The sequence below is a fragment of the Rattus norvegicus genome, chromosome 1 (assembly GCF_036323735.1).
Source record: "Rattus norvegicus strain BN/NHsdMcwi chromosome 1, GRCr8, whole genome shotgun sequence".
NCBI lineage: Eukaryota > Metazoa > Chordata > Mammalia > Rodentia > Muridae > Rattus > Rattus norvegicus.
Genome location: NC_086019.1, coordinates 204,809,159 through 204,824,527, shown reverse-complemented (window position 1 = coordinate 204,824,527; position 15,369 = coordinate 204,809,159). Strand labels below are relative to the sequence as shown.

Below are 15,369 nucleotides of genomic sequence, written 5' to 3'. Positions count from 1 at the left end.
GAAGCTATGAAATGGTGAAACTGAGTCACTAAACTTTGGACTTCTCAAGATACTGTGTCCATTCCACCCTACAAATTCCTTTATAAAGTATATATTTATTAGCCATAGTCCTAGAATAAAGTCCTATGTTGTTTACATGGTGGCATTGGTTAAAAACACTTTGTTTTACATAAATCACCACGTCACCCACTAAAAACTTTTGTAGTCCTGTTATGTAGAATTTTCATTTAGATAAACTTGACTTTTGAAATGGTTTGTGCTTGTCAGAAAAAATCCTTGTTGCTTTTTTCATATTTTACATCTGAAGAATTTTGTTGCTCTGGAGGTTGCAGTAAGTGAAAATGTCCAGACCTTGAATCAGAGAATAGTTTTCTAAAGCAACAGTAGATACAACCCTTCTATGTAGCTGCTCTCAGAAAACATGTTTAGGAACAGCCCAAGCCAGGAGAACAGAATGTACATCTCCACTTAATGGGAGAAAGATGGCAAGAGTTTGCCTAGGGCAATCTTGACATCCTTGTTCCTCAGTGTATAGATAAGGGGGTTTAGGGTTGGGCTGAGGAGTGAGTACAGCACCGAGGAAACCTTGCTTCTTTCTGGGCTGTAGCTGGAAGCAGGACTGATATAGGCACAGAACACAGATGAATAGTACACAGAGACTACAATGAGGTGGGATGAGCAGGTAGAAAATGCCTTCCTCTTGCCCTCAGCAGAACGCATGCGCAGGATACTGGCAATGATGTAGCCATAGGATAACAATGTTAGAACAAAATTGATGCCTCCATAAAAGGCATCTGCCACAAGAGTCATAATGCTATTAACATATGTGGGGCTACAGGAGAGCAGGAGGAGTGGGGGTATCTCACAGAAGAAGTGGATGATGACCTTAGGGCCACAGAATGTCAGCTGTGTCATCAGACCAGTGTTGATAGATGCATTCAGTGCGCAGACGGACCATACACCCATGGCCAGTATCCCACACAGCTGTGGGCTCATCCTAGAGCTGTAGTGGAGGGGACAGCAGATGGCCACATAACGGTCATAGGCCATAACTGTGAGCAGCAGCAGCTCAGACGATGCAGACCACACAAGGAAGAAGAGTTGGGCCATACATCCCTTGAAGGAGATGGTGTTTTCCTCAGACAGTAGACCAACCAGGGCTTTGGGAATCACAGAGGACATGCACATAATATCCATGGTAGCCAGGTTGCACAGGAAAAAGTACATGGGTCTGTGGAGCCCAGTGCTAAAGGTGACCAAAGCAATGATCACAATGTTGCCCATTAGAGCCATTGTATAGAGAGATAGGAAGCAGCCTGTCAGGAACAGTCTTAGACCAGGGTGCTCTGAGAACCCCTGCAGCACAAACTCTGTAACCACTGTCTGGTTGGGACTCAACATCCTCATGGAAACTATCGGGTCCCCTTATATGTCTTTTAGCTTCTGGCACAGCTCGCCACTTCAAAATCTGGTTTCCAAATAAGATTATCTCAAACTTCTCTGTTGCCAGAAAGAGAAGAAGTGGATGTATTTCCTTCATAGACACACATTTTTCTTATTATTTGTATCACACATCTGAAAAAACATACTTTTTTTAGTTTTAGTTGCCCACCTAGCAACTTTCACCTTGTAGAATCAAAAGTAATGTCTTTCCCTCCTTGTGGAATGAGTACAGCCTCCCTCACTCAGTACCTGCCTTTACTTTCTTTCTTTATTACATGAAAATACTGTTCTCTGTTGACAGTGTTGGAATCAATGCTGTATCTCTCCCTAATCACAGCATGTATTTTCCATTGATGGCAAGTTTTGTGTGGGCACACACTCTTGTGCTTACCTGGTCTACTGGCTTCTCAGTCACCTTCTTCCTCTCATCTTTGGAGCAGGGAGTCTTCCACCCATTTCAACTTTGTAGTTGACATCTCTAGGGCCAAGCAGGCATGCATTTTCTGCATTTTATTTACTATAATCTTTTGAATTTTCCTGTGGTTGAAACTGTCCTGACTCTAACAGACTTCAAACCTATCAACCCAGAGAGCATTTCTCAAAACCTTAGCCTATAGATATAATGCACCTCTGTGACTTTCTATCTCAACAAACCATAATAACATCAATGTCAACATACCCACAACTAAAATCATTCCCATTATCTACAGATGGTCCCGTGTGCTTTCAATGGCCATGAATAGAAACTTAGCATCACCTCCCTAGTGTGTCAGGCTGCTTAGTTTATAAAGCACAGTTTCTCTTACCTCTCTCGTCCAACAAGATAGCAACAAACATTTAGGAATCATGTTAACCCTATTTCCCTTTAGTAGAAAAACAGTCATTAGTTTTCATCTATGACTTACCATCTATCTAGCCACAGGTTCCTGGCCATTTTAAGAGTTGTAAGTGTGAGTTCTACACACTGAAGTGAGCTCATCCAGTCCTCAAACTCTGAAACTGTAGATTTCTAAACATAATAATTCATGTTCTGTGTCTTCAGCTGTTTCATAATTTTTTACTTCTTTTCATTTCCAAAATTTCCCTTTTTCTCCTCTATCACCTAAGGACTACAAACTACTATGGCATTTTTATGATAAAAGACCCTCGTTCCCTAGCCCAAATTTACTATGTCTCTCCACAGCCTTTTAGCAAATCACAGGCTTGCTTGATAAAAAAGACACATCTGGCATTACCCATTAGCATTTCCCATAGGTTCCTTCCTGTGTCCATATGTGAACACATTATTTCCCTATCTAAAAACTTGTTAGTGGCAATTATTTGTACTTCTCTGCAAATTCTTTGCTTTTCATCTTCATTTCCCAAGATAGAAGGATGCTATCCCTTTATGGCCAAGCGCATTCACATTAGTCACTGAAGTGTGTTCCTCTTACTGAATTGAGTGGATCTTACCACTTGTACTCTTTGCCCTACATCCATCTTCTAACACTTTATTTTTATAAGTCATATTTTATCTACTATATCTTCTCTATAGTATGGCTTACAGCCTACATTTTTCTCATCTGAGTAGGAAATGTTGAATTTCAAACATTATAGCTGTCTCCATTTCAAACTAGAAATACGCAAATGTTGTATTTACCCTTTGGAACTATGTGGACAATGTCACATCTGACAATCTTTCAAACCCACCAAATCTGACAAACGCACCAGCGAATGTCAACATATCATTTGGTATTGTAATTTGTTCTCCATAATCAGAATTACCAAAGAAATTCCTCAAATGATCTTGGTAGTTTCTGGATCTTGGTACCTTAGATTGTAAAATATCTTCTGATAGAACTAATAATATATTGATGATATTAAATCCCAGTCCTCAAGATTCACTTCCCTCAGAGTGCAAAGAGTGTTAATATTGACCCTAGGTTCACCTACCAGGGAAGATTTAAAAATTATTGAAACCGTAAGAAATTGCTGTTTGATAGAATTATCCTTTATCTATACCACATCAATAGACATCTAATTACACAGATAATAATTGATTTCAAAGTGACATACATGAGAAGAAATGACAGATTACTATAAATAATATGGTAATTTGAGGACCGAAACAAATGTCCACCCACCTAAGACCACATGACCTATTACAAAGAAGTAAACACACACACACACACACACACACACACACACACCCCACATTAGAAAAAAATGCCATCTTCAACAAATGGTGCTAGTCAACCTTGACAGTTTCATGTAAAATAATGAAACAATATCCTGTACAAAATTAAACTCTAAGTAGATCAAGGACAACAGTATATGACACAAACATTTATATGACAGAGAAGAAAGTATGGAATATCCTTGAGCTCATTGTTATAGGAAAGAACTTTCTAAGCAGGACCATTGTATGACACGAATTAAGATTATTAGTTGACAAACAGATAAAATGAAACAATAAAGCTTCTGTACAGCAAAAAGCATCATCATTTGAATGGAAAAACAGTTTACAGATTTGCAAAAATATTGCCAACTATACAAATGACAGAAGGCTAATATTTAGAATATAAAAATGATTTAAAAATTAAACTTGAGAGGAAAAATTGCTATTGATCTCACCCTGCTCAGAATAATATGAACTACAACAATAACCTGCTTGACGAGATAGTGGTTCAAATGCTATGGGGTAACCAACCACTTTTACTAAATATAAGCCTCACCTCACTTTCTGGAACCCATACATGTAACTCTTCACAAGGCCAAGTATGTGTGGCTAGATAGGTCATAGCCCACGATGAAAACCTACTAATGTTTTATGCTAAATAGACATGTCAATAACATGACTACTAATTATTTATTGCTATAACCATAGATCAGTACATCATTCAAGTCACATTAGAGAAGCTTCTTCTTGTAATATATGACAATTAACACAAGCATCTACATGTGGTCAGTGTGAACAGATTAAGAAAATTTGTAGTGTGCAGATCTAAATGGAAAATCACACACCTTTTCTAGAGATCAAGAGTTCTTCATGGAAGAGGGAGAGAAACAGAGATTGTAGGAACCAGAGGTGCCATATGACTTCCAAAAAAGAATATTTCCTAGCACCAATGGGGCAGATACACATATGAACTTACAACTATTTTATAGCATACATAAAATCTGTGCAAGGCAGACAAAATCCCAGCATTGAGGAGGAGGTAGGCACATAGCTTCGCTCTTAGTTGAGGAACTGTTGGCATTTGATAGCTCCTGGGGAAGGCAGAATCAGTTTTATTTAATGATATGATCTCTCTATATAAGCCACACTCCAAAGTTAGACCACACACTGAAGAGTAGTTGGTCAATAAAACTGGATCCAACAACTTTTAAAAAAGAAAAATGTTTTTTAAAAATGAGAGAGAAGGTGATGTTTCTAAGAGATGTTGGGAAAAAAGTGAACCTGATTGAAATACAGTGTATGGAATTCTTAAAGAATTAATAAAAATATTATTTTAAAATGACATTATTTAAATATACCGGTCATGTTGGCAATATACCTTTAACCCCAGCTGTTAGGAGAAAAGGACAAAGCCAGGCTAGTGTAAAAAATGACTTCCAAATTGACCATAAGCAACATAGTGAGACATTGTTTCAAAAAGCAGGAAAGTATTTCTCAAAGAAATAATAAGAACACATCAGAGTGATACAAATACTCCCTTGTAGAGATGTAGTCACACTGGCAAATATGCAGAATATGCCTAGGCATCTGTCTAGAGAAGAGGAAATGAAGAACATGTGTCATATATGCTAAAAGTAATATTATTTAACCATTGAAAAAGCACAATACCTTTAATGTATATTAAGATGAATGGAAATGGAGAACAAACTGTGAAGAAAAATAAGCCAGGCACAGAAAGAGATCTATATCTCACATTCAGAAACTAGAAAACTCAATCATAGTAGAATAATGATGTGTAGACATGGCAAAGATGAGAAAGTGTTAAGCAAGAGACATCATTAAGAATCAAATACATTTAGACAGAAAAATAAATTCTTGGGTTCTGCATGTGGAGTGACAACAGTCTGCAATCATCTCTTGAGTATGTACAAATAAAATAAAGAAATGAACTCAGAGCTTTATAAAAGAGAGATGACAAAGTCACAGAAACAAACATTTGCTTAGAATATGTGTTAACATATTGAAATTTCAACCTTTGTCTGCTCAACATATGCAATGGCCTTCTGTTTCAACTAGTGGCAATGGCTAACACCATTAATTTCAGATATTGGTATTCATAATGCAAATTCAGGAGAATATAGAATAGAAAAGCCAGATAAAAACAGACAGCAATATGGACAGAGCCTAAAGTTTAAGATGTGCAAAATAACTGTTAACAATGAAGTTGTATATGTTCATGTGGAGAGAAATGACCTTCAAAGTTGATCTGTAGAAGAAGTTGCACATCTGTGCTAACTTTTAATTACTGTTACTGTTAATGCAGAAGGGTGTATGGTACTTCTAGAATTATGAAGATGTGCTGCATCTTCATGGAAATGGACTACATGAAAGCATTCCAGAAAATGCACAAAAATGTGAAAACCTGTGAAAAAAGATTACTTTCACTTTTAAAGTTTCTTTTAATCAAAGCCTTGACATCTATCTTGAAAATGTTTTAAGTGTGTTAGACCAGAGTTCTGCCAGCCTTGATCTGCAGCAGACAGGGCACGACTAACACCAGCAGGGCTGGGCTGGTGTTTTTAACTCCATGGAAGGTGCAGAACATTATTCATATTTCCACAGTGGACTCTAGATGATAGAATATGGAAATCTCTCTGTGGCATCTACTCCCCTCCTCTGTGAAATGCATGTCCAAAAAAAGCATGTATTTTCCAGCTACTCATCAATATAGATCTTAGATTAATTTAAGTCTGTTGGTTTCATTTTAAAATTAGTATGAGTACTGTGTGTGATGTTGTTTTGATATAAGGAAGAATCATACATAATAAATTCTGTAATTGTGTTAGAAGTTAGACATTCTGTTGTTCATACAATATAACATGGAATTCAACCTTTCTGTCATAATCTGTTCCCTGACCCATTGATCTTTAAACTCAGGACTCATTGAGGACATAATTATGCTGTTTTTGTCTCTGCAGTGATATCCAAACACTTGGACAAATGTCACTTTTATAGTGACACTTTTGCTTTGGAGCTCCACTGTTAGCCAGAAAAGTCACACAGTGGAAGATTAGCATTTACTCACCTTTCCACGTCACAGAGAAGTCAGATGACAGATGGATTCCACAAAAGTGCACACCGAACTGCCCATTTCCCTGAAAGCAGCAAGTCTTTAGTGTCTCTTGGAAGCTCTGTCTCCTTTTTTTGTAGAAGTCATTGGCCTTAGGAATAACTTATGTGTCTGAGACCAAGGACAAATGCTTGTCCTGCTGCCTCCTGGGATAGAAACTCAAGGAGAAAGCTCTTAGGATCAATTAAAGAGGACTCATGGATGCATGACCCAAGCTCCCTATTGGCTGGTAAGGAGGACTGTGGTCAGAGGAGTCACATACCGTGGACAGGAGCATTTTCCTCTCAATACCTTCCCTCTGCCAACCTTGTACATACAAACCCAGAACGACTGGGATTCTCAAATCCTGTGTGGAAGGTCTCATCATGGTATAAATGGACTCCTCTACATTCTGCTGTGATAGCTTCATTTGACTCAGACTTACACGCAATGGGTTTATTCTAAGAACCTTGTACTCTCTACCTCTCCCTTACTATACTCAAGCCTTTCCATATAGAGTTATGAATTAATGTTGCTTCAGCACTTTCATTTTATTTGTTACATTTTTAAGCATTTAAAATATTTATTCAGCCCCATATCATTATACAGACTTAATGGGTTATATTTATTACTATAGATTTACATAAATATATACATGCCATAACAATTGGTAATAACAAAGAGGTCATGCATTTGGATGAGAGTAATTCAAAGCATATGAGAAAGGTCAGAATGACATGTGATCAAATTATAACCTCAAGAATTAAAGACCAAGAGTCACGCTCTGGCATGACAAATACAGAGATGGATGCTCACATTCAACCATTGAACTGAGAACAGGGTCCCAATTGGAGGAGTTAAAGAACATAAGAACAGCAATACCAACCAAACAGAGCTCCCAGTGACTAAACCATCATGTAAAGAATACACATGGACAGACCCATGGCTCAAGCTGCATATGTAGCAGAAGATGGCTTTGGTGGGCATCAATGGGAAAAGAAGCCCTTGGTCCTGCCAAAATTCAATGGTCCAGTGTAGGGGAATGTCAGGGTGGGGAGGCAGGAAGGGGTGGGTGGGGGAACACACTCATAGAAGAATGGAGAGGGGGGATGAGATAGGGGGTTTATGAATGGAAACTGGGAAAGGTGATAACATTTGAAATGTAAATAAAAAATAGTCAATAAAAAAAGAAACTATGCTAAAGTTCAAAGGACACATTGCACCTCACACAATAATAGGTGGAGACTTCCACACTCCACTCTCATCAATGGACAGATCATGGAAACATAAAATAAACAGAGACACAGTGAAACTAACAGAAGTAGTGAAACAAATGAATTTAACAAATATGTTTAGAACATTTCATTCTAAAACAAAATATTATACCTTCTTCTCAGCACCTCATGTTACTTTCTCCAAAATTGACCTTATAATCAGTCACAAAACAAGCTTCAACAGATACAAGAAGATTGAAACAATCCTATGTGTTTTATCAAACCATCACAGATTAAGGCTGGTCTTCAATAGCAACAAAAACAACAGAAAGCCCACACACATGGAAGCTGAACAACTCACTAGTCAAGGATAATTGGGTCAGGGAAAAATAAAGAAAGAAATTAAAGACTTTTAAGAATTTAATGAAAATGAAGACACAACATTTCCAAACCTGTGAGACACAATGAAAGCAGTGCTAAGAGGAAAACTCATAGCTCTCGGTTTCTCCATAAAGAAATTGAAGAAAGTATGCACTAGAAGATAATAGCACACCTGAAAGCTCTAGAGCATAAAAAACAAATATACTGAAGATGAGTAGACAGCAAGAAACAGTCAAAATCAGGGCTGAATTCAACCCAGTAAAAACAAAGAGAACTATACAAAGAATCCATAAAACCAGGAGCTGGTTCTTTGAACAAATTAGCAGGATAGATAAACCCTTAGCCAGACTAGCCAGAAAAAAACAGAGACAGTATCAAAATTAACAAAATCAGAAATGAAAAGGGAGACAGAACAACAGAAACTGAGGAAATTCAAAAAAACTCAGATCCTACTACAAAAGCTTATACTCAACAAAACTGAAAAATCTGGATGAAATGGATAATTTTCCAGACAGATAAAAGGCATCAAAGTTAAATCAGGATCAGATAAACTATCTGAACTGTCCTCTAAAGCAATAGAATCAGTCATTTCAAGTCTCTCAACCAAGAAAAGCCCAGAAACAGATGGGTTTAGTGCAGAGTTCTATAGGATCTTCATGGAAAACCTAATACCAATACAATTCTAACTATCCCATAAAGTAGAAACAGAAGGAACACTACCCAATTCCTTCCATGAAGTCACAATTATGCTTATATCAAAACCACACAAAGATCCAACAAAGAAAGAGAACTTCAGACCAATTTCCCTTATGGATATCAACACAAAAATACTCAAAAAAATTCTCACAAACCAAATCCAAGAACACATCCTAATGAGGATCCGTCATGATCGAGTGGGCTTCATCCCAGAGATGCAGGGATGGTTCAATATATGGAAATCCATCAAGGTAATCTACTATATTAAATAACTGCCCTTCAACAGAGGAATTCAAAAATGGATTAAAAAATGCAGTACATCTACACAACGGAGTACTACACAGCTATCAAAAACAATGACTTCATGAAATTCATAGGCAAATGGAATGAACTAGAAAATATCCTGAGTGAGGTAACCCAATCACAGAAAAACATACTTGGCATGCACTCACTGATAAGTGGATATTAGCCCAAAAGCTCGAATTACCTAAGATGCAATCCACAGACCACAGGAAGCTCAAGAAGAAGTATGACCAAAATTCGGATGCTCCCACTCCTTCTTGAAAGGGGAAAAAATCCACAGGAGGAGATATGGAAGCAAAGATTAGAGCAGAGACTGAAGGACAGAGCCTGCCCTACATGTGGCCCATGCATATACAGCCAACAGAAGTAGATAAGATTGATGAAGCTAAAAAGTGCATGCTGAAAAGGACCAGATATAGATTGCTCATGAGAGACACATCCAAAGCCTGTCCAATACAGAGGTTAATGCTAGCAACAAACCACTGAACTGAGAACAGGACCCCCTTGGGAAGAATTAGAGGAAGGACTGAAAAAATTGAAGGAGCTTGCAAACCCATAAGAACAAAAATGCCAACCAACCAGAGCTTCCAGGGACTAAACCACTACCAAAAGACTATACATGGAATGACCCAGGGCTCCTACTGCATATGTAGCAGAGAATAGCCTTGTTGGGGCACCAGTGGAAGGGGAAGCCCTTGGTTCTGCCAAGGTTGGACCCCCAGTGCAGGGGAATATCAGGGGATGGGCGGTGAGGGGGATGGATGGGGGGAATGCCTGAATGGGGGAGGGAGAAGAGGTAGGGGCTTATGGACAGGAAACCAGGAAAGGGAATAACATTTTAAATGTAAGTAAAGAAATATATCTAATAAAAAGTATATGTTAAAAAATAAAATAAAAAGGAAAAAAAGAAGGCAAATGCCAGCAGCAAACCACTGAACTGAGAACAGGACCCCCGTTGAAGGAATCAGAGAAAGGACTGGAAGAGCTTGAAGGGGTTCGAGACCCCATATGTACAACAATGCCAAGCAACCAGAGCTTCCAGGGACTAAGCCACTACCTAAAGACTATACATGGACTGACCCTGGACTCTGACCTCATAGGTAGCAATGAATATCCTAGTAAGAGCACCAGTGGAAGGGGAAGCCCTGGGTCCTGCTAAGACTGAACCCCCAGTGAACTAGACTGTTGGGGGGAGGGCGGCAATGGGGGGAGGGTTGGGAGGGGAACACCCATAAGGAAGGGGAGGGGGGAGGGGGATGTTTGCCCGGAAACCAGGAAAGGGAATAACACTCGAAATGTATATAAGAAATACTCAAGTTAATAAAAAAAAAGACTAAATGGCAATCAAAATACTGGGAAAAGATCTCTATCAGGTATACATCTGATAGAGGGCTAATATCCAAAATATACAAAGAACTCAAGAAGTTAGACTCCAAAGAGCCAAATAACCCTATTAAAATGGGGTACAGAGCTAAACAAATAATGCTCAGCTGAGGAATATTGAATGGCTGAGAATTACCTAAAGAAATGCTCAACATCCTTAGTCATCTGGGAAATACAAATCAAAAGAACCCTGAGATTCCACCAGTCAGAATGGCCAAGATCAAAAACTCAGGTGACAGCAAATGCTGGTGAGGATGTGGAGAAAGAGGAACACTCCTCCATTGTTGGTGGGATTGCAGACTGGTACAACCATTCTGGAAGTCAGTCTGGAGGTTTCTTAGAAAATTCAACTTTGCACTACCTGATGACCCAGCTATACCTCTCTTGGGCATATACCCAAAAGATGCCCCAACATATAACAAAGACACATGCTCCACTATGTTCATAGCAGCCTTATTTATAATAGCCAAAAGCTGGAAAGAACCCAGATGCCCTTCAACAGAGGAATGGATACAGAAAATGTGGCACATCTACACAATGGAATATTACTCAGTTAGCAAAAACAATGACTTTATGAAATTCATAGGCAAATGGATGGAACTGGATAATATCATCCTAAGTGAGGAAATCCAATCACAGAAAAACACACATGGAGTGCACTCACTGATAAGTGAATATTAGTCCAAAATCTCAGATTACCCAAGATATAATCAGATCACATGAAGCTCAAGAAGACAGACAACCAAAGTGTGGATGCTTCATCCTTCTTAAAAGGGACAACAAAAATATTCATAGGAGGGGATATGGAGGCAAAGTTTAAAGCAGAAACATGTGGCATATATATAAATAATCTCTACCAAAACTAGATAAGATTATGAAGCTAAGTAGTACATGCTGACAGGAGCCAGATATAGATGTCTCCTGAGAGGCATAGCCAGAACATGTCAAATACAGTGGAAAATGCTAGCAGCAAAACATTCAACTGAGAACAGGACGCCTGTTGGAGGAGTTAGAGAAAGGATTGAAGGAGCTGAAGGGGTTTGCAACCCCATATGAACAACAATGCCAACCACACAGAGATTCCAGGGACTAAACCACTACCCAAAGACTATACATGGGCAGAACCATGGCTCCAGCTGCATATGTAGCAGGGAATGGCCTTGTTAGGCACCAATGGAAGGAGAAGCCCTTGGTCCTGCCAATGTTGAACCCCCAAGTGCAGTGTAATATGGGGGGAGGGGGCAGGAGCGGGAGTGGATTCGGAGGGGAACACCCTTATATATGAAGGGGAGTGGGATGAGAAAGGGGGCTTATGTCTGGGAAACCCAGAAAGGGAAATGTAATTTTACATTTGAAATGTAAATTAAAAAAATCCAATGAAAGAAAAAAGAGAGTCAATAAAAAACCCTAAAGCAAAATAAAATAAAATAAAATAAAATAAAATAAAATAAAATAAAAAGGAAAAAAAGGAGTTGAAGGGGTTTGCAATAATACCAAACAACCAGAGCTCCCAGGGACTAAACCACCATCCAAAGAGTACACATGGACAGACCTATGGCTCCAACTGCATATGTGCCAGAGGATTGCTTTGTTGGGTGCCAGAGGGAGGGGAACCTTTGGTCCTGCCAACGCTGGACCCCCCAGTGTAGAGGAATGTCAGGGCAGAGAGGCAGGAAGATGTGGGTGGTTGGGTGAGGGAAAGGAAATAACATTTGAAATGTAAATAAAAGATCTAACAAAAAAGAAACAGAAAAAGAAAAAATATTTAAATAGGAAAATTTAGCCACATTTGGGGTAGCAGTGACTGAAGAAGTTGAAGAGAAAAAAAACAAACAACAACAAAAAACCCACATTGCTTGTGTTTAACATGTGGCCCGTATATATATACAGCCAGGAACTAGATAAGATTGATGAAACTAAAAAATGCATGCTGAAAGGGACCAGATATAGATCTCTACTGAGAGACACATCCAGAGCATGCCCAATACAGAGGTTAATTCTATCAGCAAACCACTGAACTGGGAACAGGACCCCCTTGGGGAGAATTAGAGGAAGGACTGAAAGAGTTGAAGGAGCTTGCAACCCCATAAGAACAAAAATGGCAACCAACCAGAGCTTCCAGGGACTAAATCACTACTGAAAGACTACATGGACTGACCCAGGGATCCAACTGCATATGTAGCAGAGAATAGCCTTGCTGGGGTACCAGTGGAAGGGGAAGCCCTTGATCTTGCCAAGGTTGGACCTCCAGTACAATGGAATATGGGAGGGGAGTAGTAAAGGGGATTGATGGGGGAAATACCCATATGTGGGAGGGGGAGAGGATGAGGGATTATGGACAGGAAACCAGGAAAGGGAATAACATTTGAAATGTAAGTAAAGGAATATATCTATTAAAAAATGAAAAGAAATAGATATGAAATTCTCTCAGCAGAATACAGAAGAGTCAATTTGCATCATGATGAGAACTTGTGTACAGGGTATGAAAACACTAAAGACATTCTGAGACATTCATGAAGAGGTTTGACAGGGGGAGGTACAGAGAAGGAACTGCTCCTGCAAACTGTATGCAACTCCCTAACCACCCTCCTACACACAAGTCTACAGGGAGCTTGGGTCATTTGGTCACGAGTCTCCTTTAATTGATCCTAAGAGCTTTCTTCTTGAGTTTCTTTTCCCAGGAGGCACCAGGACATATACTTGCCCTGGTCTCAGAAATGACAGGTATTTCTGAAGGTCAGTGACCTCTATCCAAAGGAAGACAGAGCTTCAGAGGGACACTAAAGACTTGCTTTTTGCAAGAAAGGATAGTCTGGGCCCAGTACAGTGTGCACTTTGTGGAAGTCATCTGCCACCTCAATTGACTGTGACAGGAAAAGGTGAGTGAAAAGTAAAATTTCATTTACGTGACTCATTTGGCTAACAATGGAGCTGCAAAGCAAAAGTCTCATAAAAGTGACATTTTCGCCAGCATGGAGGGATATTGATTTATAATTTCTTAACTCTATTGAATAGTCCTGGGGCAAAGGGCAGAAGATAATAGAAATATTTGGTTTTCTATTCCACTGTATAAACATCAAAATATATAGCTTCTAGTCATGATCAGTTTTTCATATCTGACATTTTTGCCTTATGTTCATAATTAGCTTTACTCATTCCCCATCCACAATGCTCACACTAGTTTTGATATGAAGCCAACATATTTAGATGATTCTAGGTTATACATAGATGACTAGATAGGGAATGAATACTGTCTTTTCTTGCCTTATTGCCACAGACCACCACAGCCAGGTGTTGGGTTACCTGGGACATGGGTCCTTGAAGACTAGGTGGGTAAGGATTCGGTGGTGACAAACAGAAACAAACAGAGAGGCAGTTTGAATCTGAGTGTATTTTGCAGCTTACAAATAGGGCCTTTTATGCAGGAGAAACAGGTATTACATTTCTAAAAGATGTGTTCACTGAAGCAACTACAAAGAACAATTATCGTAATCATCCAACACAAGGAAAAATAAAATAATTCAGGTATTAAAATTTCCAAAGGATGGGTTCAAAGAATCAATTACAAATGAAATAAATAATATCATTATCACTTAACAGAACAAAGTACAAAAAAATCACTTATAGTTAATAGCAAACTTCCACAAGTGGGTTCGAAATTTCTTCAGGGACACTTGGCTATGACCCCAAGGTACTGAACAAGTTAATAAATTTCCATGGGTAATCTATCTAACATCTAACTTCTGTCTTACTAAAAATCCTCAAAGTTCAGTTTAAAACCATACTTAAAAACAATACTTTCTCTACCAAAATGTCAGAGCCCACCTCAATTACACACATAGCCATACAAGTTCATACATTGTTGAGAGGATTTTCATCAAAGTATTATTTTGTAATTATATAAATGATTATGAAGCAAAGCACTGGATCTCTTGGAGACAAGGTCATGGCCAGTAACCCCATCTCAAGGGGTGGCTTCCTATCCAATTTTCTTGCTTAAAATCTCAGTCCAGGCTATCAGGAACATCTTGTAAATAAAGAAAAGGAATAGAAGAAGAAAACTCAGACAAACTGCCAATACAGCCCAATATTTTCTCTAGCTAGAGAGTTCCACAATCACTTCCAGAAGACCTCCTCCCTTTGGAGTAAAATACCTCACTGTGCAACTTGTCACACAGAATCTACTGGGGTTGGTGTGACTCCTTATCACCCAAAGAAGATGATGAGAAAATACAAACGAAGAGAATGTCCATTGTTGAAGTAGAGAAAATGGCCTTCACCTTCCTTTAAGTTAAAATACCAGCCAAGCTTTGATGGTGTTAGCCTTTCACCAGTGGATGCAGATCTGGGATGGTGTGACTGGGGGTCACCTGAATAAACAATTACAGATGTCTATATTAGTGTCGATAAAATGGCAGATAATGAGGGTTCTGTGGTAACAGGACTGAAGATGTGGATGCTTCCTTTATCTCTTTTGTCTTGAAAGACTGTGACAGCTTCAGACACTCCAGTTTATGAGTATGGTGAGGGTCCTCAGCAGCTTTGCTCCTGGTTGAGGCTCAGATTCTGAAGGTTTGTAACTGAGCCTTGTTGGGATCTGGCTTACATGTAATCGTGAGAGGTTGTTGTGAATTTGTTCCTACAAACCTTCACCTGGATACTGGATGCTTGCATGTACTCCT

General features: G+C 39.0%; 1 protein-coding gene across 1 annotated transcript; it reads right to left on the bottom strand.

The window, feature by feature from the left end:
• Positions 1–468: 468 nt before the first annotated feature.
• Or13a27b (olfactory receptor family 13 subfamily A member 27B) lies at positions 469–1,401 on the bottom strand. The gene has a single exon (NM_001000238.1). The coding sequence runs from the start codon at positions 1,399–1,401 to the stop codon at positions 469–471; it is 933 nt and encodes a 310-aa protein (NP_001000238.1).
• Between the last annotated feature and the right edge of the window lie 13,968 nt (positions 1,402–15,369).

What these genes read in the sequence shown, in the direction of transcription:
- Or13a27b (NM_001000238.1), bottom strand. Translation starts at nt 1,401, where the DNA reads ATGTTGAGTCCCAACCAGACAGTGGTTACAGAGTTTGTGCTGCAGGGG.